Source organism: Volvox carteri, assembly GCF_000143455.1.
Source record: "Volvox carteri f. nagariensis unplaced genomic scaffold VOLCAscaffold_26, whole genome shotgun sequence".
In the NCBI taxonomy this organism is placed as follows: domain Eukaryota; kingdom Viridiplantae; phylum Chlorophyta; class Chlorophyceae; order Chlamydomonadales; family Volvocaceae; genus Volvox; species Volvox carteri.
Window position 1 is genome coordinate 857,588 of NW_003307569.1, and position 6,322 is coordinate 863,909.

A 6,322-nucleotide genomic window follows, 5' to 3' on the forward strand; every position below is an offset into this window, starting at 1 on the left:
CACCACCACACATCACCCCCCCCCACAACCACACATCACCCCCCACACACACCCCACCCCACCCCCACAACCCCCCACCCGGGGCGCCGCTTTGTAGTCCTCCGTTCTCAAAAACATCAGCTGCTCGCTGGGAAACACCGACGTCCACGCATCCACAAACTCGCTGTACATGCCCTTGACGAGCTGCTGGGGCTCGTAACGCTTCACGCACTCCTTCACGCCAAAACGCTGCTCGCAAGTGGTCCACAGCTGCGAGGGGGTATGGGCCGCGGGGGGGGAGAGAGCAGAGTTGGGGGGAGGGGTTTGGGGAGTGGGTTGAGGAGAGTCCGCCCACATGCTGTATGAACAAACATACAAACAAACAAACAATCAATCAATCATTCAAACAAACATATACACATACATACAAACAAACGAACATACATTGATATCCCGCTCCACACGCTCATGGAACTTGTCCGGGCCCTCGAATGGGTCGGTGGGTCGCCGCCTGGGGGTAGTGAGAGGGGGGGAGGGTGAACTATTGGCGAGGGGGAGGTTTTAAACAGACAGACAGACAGACAGACAGACAGACGGAGGACCACAGGGGACGAGGTGGATTGGAGCCCTGAGAAGCGGGAAGTCCATCAGCGCATGAAAGCGCAGAAAGAAAAAATATCGCGAATGACGAGATAAATCTTGAAAACGCGCGTGACATGGTAATCGCGAGGGGGAAAAGTAGCTTGCGAGGCTTTATAGTTGAGATCCATCCCTAGTACGGCAGAGTACGGCATATACGTACCTGTAGTAATGGAAGGCCGAGTAGTATCGGGAGACAGGGTCGCGCATAATGATGATCTGATGACATCGTTGGGAAGGGGAGGGAAGGGTGGCCGGGAAGAAGATTTATTATGGGGAAAAAGGAAAAGCGAGTGAACACCATCTCATTACTCATCCTCGTCGTTATGCGAGGAAAGTGAGTGCAGCAGTACAGTCGAATACACGACGACGTGATGGTGATGATGGTGATGATGGTGATGATGATGATGGTGAGGAGGAGAAGGAGGAGGAGAGGACCATCATCAACACGGGCAACACGAAGCAACATCGACAGCATCCACCACCACCACCACCACCACCACACAAGGGCCCCCACACACATCCCTACCTTTCCCCCTTCCACTTCACTTCACAAGCACACTTAGCAAGCCATATCTGAAAACTCTTCCAAAAACACGTCACAAACCACTGACGCGAATCGTTGCCAACGGGCTGCACCTTACACAATCCGTACAGTGTACGACAGTAGTCGTACCTGGCGCTGGTACGGCTGCGCCTCATAAATAAGCTGCGCGAGCGTGACGTTGGTCTTGAGACGAGCCAAACCACTGCGGAAAATATTCACACAAACACACACACATACATACACACATACACAGATGTGGGGGAGCGGAGAATAAGGTTTCGATGCCGCAAGAGGGTTTCGGAGCGCCTAGCCAAGCAGGCGCCTTCCCCCCAGCTTTCTGCCTAATTAAGATCCCAGGTCAGCCCAAGTCCCAGGTCAGCCCAAGTCCCTGGAGTCAAGTCCGACATGATTATATATAGCGGGTTTCGGAGCGCCTAGGCCAGCGGGGCGCCTGCCTCCTAGGGCTTTCTCCCTGGAGTCAAGTCCCTGGAGTCAAGTCCGACATGATTATCATTTATAATGTAAAAAATACAAGGAGGAGAAACATAACAACCTCTCTAATTTAAGGAGGGATAACGGAAAGAAGGGGAGTGACAACAACGTATTGAAATACCGAGAAGCCGAGAAGTTGTTAAATAACCTCCATTGGGCCGCCTCCACTCGCACGCTCGCTCCCCCACCCGCTGCCACCCACCCGAGTCACCATCACCCGGTGACAGCCGGACCCAAATTCCTTTTCGCCAAGACGTGTGACCCCTTGGGGTCCTTCCCGCCTTGCCCGCCTGCCTAGTGACCGGCCCCCCCTCAGGTCGACCTCAACACCCTCCACCCCCCCACCCCCCCACACACACACCACACCTCGTCCTCTCCTCCTCCCCCTCCTCCCCCCCCCTCCTCCCCCCCAGCCCCTTTTCATTAACTTACCGTACAAACGTAAAAACACCCGTGTACGTGTTTGACGAGGCTTCTCCCACAATAGCCTGCGGCAGGTTTTAACAGTTTTAACAGTTTAACAGTTTTAACAGTTTTAACAGTTTAGTTTTTAGGGTTTTAGGGGGGAAAAGGGCACCGACGGAATCCAATGTGCGCATCGTCGTCGTCATCATCATGACCATCACCATTATCATCACCATCATCATTATCATTACCATCTTTACCGTTGTGCTTTTAAACTGATTTACGTCATCAGCGGCAATGATGGCATGTGCTCCAGGCCAGCATAGACCCCCCCTTTCATACATACACACACACCCACACACACATGCAAAACCCAGAGCTATTTCTCTTACAAGCGAATTTGTTCGGATTACAGCGGCGCCCTTCTCGAAGAGGTTGATGTAGCCGTCGAAGTCGCCGTTCGGCGGGGCGGTGCAGGCGCCCTTTGGAGGGTACGGGCATTCGTCCCAAAAGTGAGGGCCCTGGGGGGGTGTCGTATACATACACAGATACACATATGAGAGCACTAAGGAAAGGGATCTTGACCGTGGTTCTTCGGGGGTTGCGGATTTGAAAACAGATTCGGATTTAAATTTAAATTTAAATTCACAGGACACAGAATTAGGGGCAGGCCGGTGGCGTTTGGTACGCAACGTGCGGGAAAAAAAGGATGATGAATGCTTGGAGCTCCCAACTTGCAGATGACCCGGCCCAAACACACACACATACATACATACAGGCCCCTCTCCCCCCGCTGCTAGGGTTTGAGTGCTTCAATGGTCGTTCCCGTTGGGGTATGGTTAGGTGCCCCTGGCCAGTGTCAGGCCTTGATCGATATGTAATATAATACATACATATATACATTACATAAATACATGCATACACACACGTACAGACATACATACATGCATACGTTTCAAACGTGTGCACAGGGCCCTCCTCCTGGCATCGCCAGTTCCCCACCGCCACCACTACACTACCACACACACACACATATACATACACACACACGAACCTTGGCGCCCTCGGCCATGTCAGGGTGACGATTCAGCCTGCCGTACAAATCCGTCGTACCGCACTTGGATACGCCGATGATTTGAAAGTACGGCGCGCACCTGAAGCGCCCGCTTGCATCCGTCCAGCAAGGGTTACGGTAGTTCTTGTCGAAGGCCTGATCGTGTCAGTATGGTCGGGGGGGAGGGGGAACGGGGGGAAGGGAAGGGTTGGGAAAGGCGCGTGTGGTCAAATTCCGGTTTGGGTTTTTGTCTTTTCAAAATTCTCTTCGTCGTTTCCATTTTATCGCCCAATATATTTCGCTTCCCACTTATTAGAGATATTGTAAGGAAGCCTGTTATTATACATACATACATACATACCCACAGTCCGCCTTGAACGCTTCTCGCTACAGCATCATGTACCAGGACCGAAAGCTGTATGATCCCTCCTCCTTCCAAGCAGCAACACCAGATCCCCCTTTTCATCATCATCAACATAACCCCCCTAAAAACACAGCAGCCCCCGGTGCCACAAAGGCATCGAAAAAAACATCAATGCGCGCCGAGAGAACGGTTGAGTATCCCCCATGTACGATATCGTACACCCCGTCAGCCGTACACACCTTTGGCAGCACCTCCCAGGTGTCCGGCGCCGCCTTGACGATCTCCTCGTGGTTCGAGGAGGGTTTGAAACTGGCCCAAACATCCGCAACGTGATAGCTGGGGGCGGTGAACTGGGAAAGGGGGAATGACCGTGGTCAGGTATGTATGTATGCATGTATGTTGTATGTTTGGCGTGACATTAATGGTCACACGTGACGTCATCACGTGTGACCATTAATGTCGAATGATGACTTAGGACTACGGTGTGTGCAGGAGGCATGAGGAAAACGGGAGCTCTTCCCCCCCGGGTGCACAGCAGGTATTGCCGCGGCCCCCCTCAGACCACCCGGTTTAACACGGCAAGCAAGGCAAACCCAAAAAGGCAGACAAGGTATGCGCAGGCAAGCGGGTGGGAAAGGAGGCGGGTGGTGGTGTTCCTTTTGGGGTGTTGTGTAGCTGGGAAACAGCCATCCTTTTCCCCCCAGGTGGTTCAAATTTCAGAGGCCATGCAGATTGTGCGAGTCCATCTGTATTACCTTAGATAGGTAGGAAGTGGGGTTAATTTCTTGGGCGCGCACCATGGCGATGGCCATGAGGACACTGCACGAGAGGTACGGGCCGTCGTTCGACAAGAAACGCAGAGAGAGAGAGAGAGGTATGATCTTTGTTTGAGATCATATCATGGTATTAGGTAATGGCGTGGGATTGACTTTGGTTACCAAGGGCTGGCCATCGCCGAAGCGGCGGCATGGTCGAAGCAACAGCTGTTGGGTTACCAGTTTATGTTCAGGAAGTATGTAATATAAAGCACGAAAGGATATAATTGCTTACAAAATTGGTCGCAACATCTTGGTGTGTGGGCTGCTGCAGGCCAGCTGAGCTGCGACCTGCGGACGGCGCAAAGTCGCCCTCCGTTGCTAATCCCGTTGATCAGCCTGCGATGTGAAGCTTTCTGAAGGTATCTCAAATTGTCCACACCACCCTAACGTGCATTCCTTAGCTGGAAATGCAAATACAGTTGCTTGACGAAAAACCGCAGAGCGTCACTTACAATATAAGAACTTCTCTCCAATCGATGATCGTGTATGTTGTTTCTTTCTATAAAAGCAGAACTAAGGTATTATTATAGTCCTGTGCTATGATCGGTCGAGGGCCTGGATCGTGCAACTGCCAGTCATCCATGCAAAGATGTCAGCCCCATGTCCATGTTTGCGCTGTATTGGACTGCGTATCTAGAATCCTTTCCACACTTGCCCATCCTTACGATGGCCCGTTTGTCGACATTGCCCAGGATGAGCCCGGAGACTCAGTCCCTTGTAACTACTGGACTCGTTGTATTAATTGCATATGTCGCGTTTCACTGGAAGTATTATTATAGCCAATTCTATCTGGATGTCTGGCGAACCGTCGACCCTCGTCGCCAAACTTTTGTGCCGAGAACGGGCTTAGGTTTAATAGGTATGGTCATAAGGGATTTCCATATCGCAAAAGGAGTAGATTGCGTTCCCTGCTTGAGGGCTGGAGCGCTCACCTGTCCAGTCCACGCTTTCTTAACGGGTGCCTTGTCCCGTGGAGGAGAGTTTCGTCGCATGTTTGCCATTAATTGCCCTCCACAATGTTCAAGTGGCTTAAGATATTGACTTAAAACCTGGCAGCTATCCATGCCTTCCGGGATTGTCTTCCCAATCCTTGCATGCTCGCCGGCCTGACCGACTGATATTCCCCTTCCTACGTACCAATCCCTCCTCCATATCATTCCCCGCGTTTGCTTCATCATCACGACGTCGCTTTTCGTCCAACGGACATCCTAGTACCCACACAGGCCCCGGGGCCCCTCAAGCGACGGTAGCTTCGCCGCTCTTCCACCCCTCCCGTCCTTATCTCCCCCTCCCCCAATTTCGCAACCTTTTTACCCTTTTCTCCGTCTTTTGCCACCATCCGTTACTATCTCACAGTTCGCTGCCTCATCATCTACTATCTGTACAAGTCCGTCAGAAGGGCTCTAGAATGGTGGCAGCGGCGCGACGAGACGCGGAAAGCCGCTCTCAGAGCGCAAGCCAATGCGGCGGCGCGCGCGGCTGCGGCGGTGCAGCTCCAGCAATCCACCGTACAAGCTGGTGCGCGCGCGCCCCTGTCCTAAGGAATATTAGAGGGATGGAGTGGGTGGAAAGACGAAAGGAGGGGAGGGAGGCAACATATATCCAAGGAGCTAAGGGCCATGAAGGAGGGCGGAATGAGACGAAAGAGAGAAACTGATGGACGGACAGACAGACAGACAGACAGACGTAGTAAGGTCTCTGAACCGCATGAGACGATGTCGCCTGAAGCCAACACAACGGCGCTAACCCGGAGCTGTATCGCTGCACCCCTCTATACCCGCTTTCCCACTTTCCCCCCCCCATCTGGTCCATCCCCCTTGTCTAACTAACTTTTCCCCCTTGTCTAACTAACTTTTCCCCCTTGTCTAACTAACCTCTAACCGCCCACACCACCACACGCGCGTGTGCGCTGTGTATGCTGGATCGTGCTCCCGCGGCCGCCACGTTGTGCGGTTCGCCGCCCTGTGCAGCTGCCGCCGCGGTCGCTGCGGAGCGTCACAGGCAGAGCCTGCTGGCGCAGGAGG

General features: G+C 53.0%; 2 protein-coding genes across 2 annotated transcripts in view; one reads left to right on the plus strand and one right to left on the minus strand.

The window, feature by feature from the left end:
• The window catches only part of VOLCADRAFT_92489 (uncharacterized protein), a gene marked incomplete at both ends in the record, with an annotated part of 7,048 nt that extends 1,749 nt beyond the window's left edge, over positions 1-5,299 (minus strand). The window contains 10 exons of the mRNA XM_002951918.1: positions 79-249; positions 424-490; positions 782-837; positions 1,295-1,367; positions 2,090-2,145; positions 2,455-2,583; positions 3,117-3,272; positions 3,720-3,816; positions 4,531-4,586; positions 5,231-5,299. Coding sequence (XP_002951964.1) covers positions 79-249; positions 424-490; positions 782-837; positions 1,295-1,367; positions 2,090-2,145; positions 2,455-2,583; positions 3,117-3,272; positions 3,720-3,816; positions 4,531-4,586; positions 5,231-5,299 — 930 coding nt within the window. The remainder of the gene's footprint in view (positions 1-78; positions 250-423; positions 491-781; positions 838-1,294; positions 1,368-2,089; positions 2,146-2,454; positions 2,584-3,116; positions 3,273-3,719; positions 3,817-4,530; positions 4,587-5,230) is intronic.
• Positions 5,300-5,759: 460 nt separating this feature from the next.
• The window catches only part of VOLCADRAFT_105287 (uncharacterized protein), a gene marked incomplete at its 5' end in the record, with an annotated part of 6,210 nt that continues 5,647 nt past the window's right edge, over positions 5,760-6,322 (plus strand). Inside the window, one exon of the mRNA XM_002951825.1 lies at positions 5,760-5,816. Within this exon, the coding sequence (XP_002951871.1) occupies positions 5,760-5,816 (57 nt within the window). The remainder of the gene's footprint in view (positions 5,817-6,322) is intronic.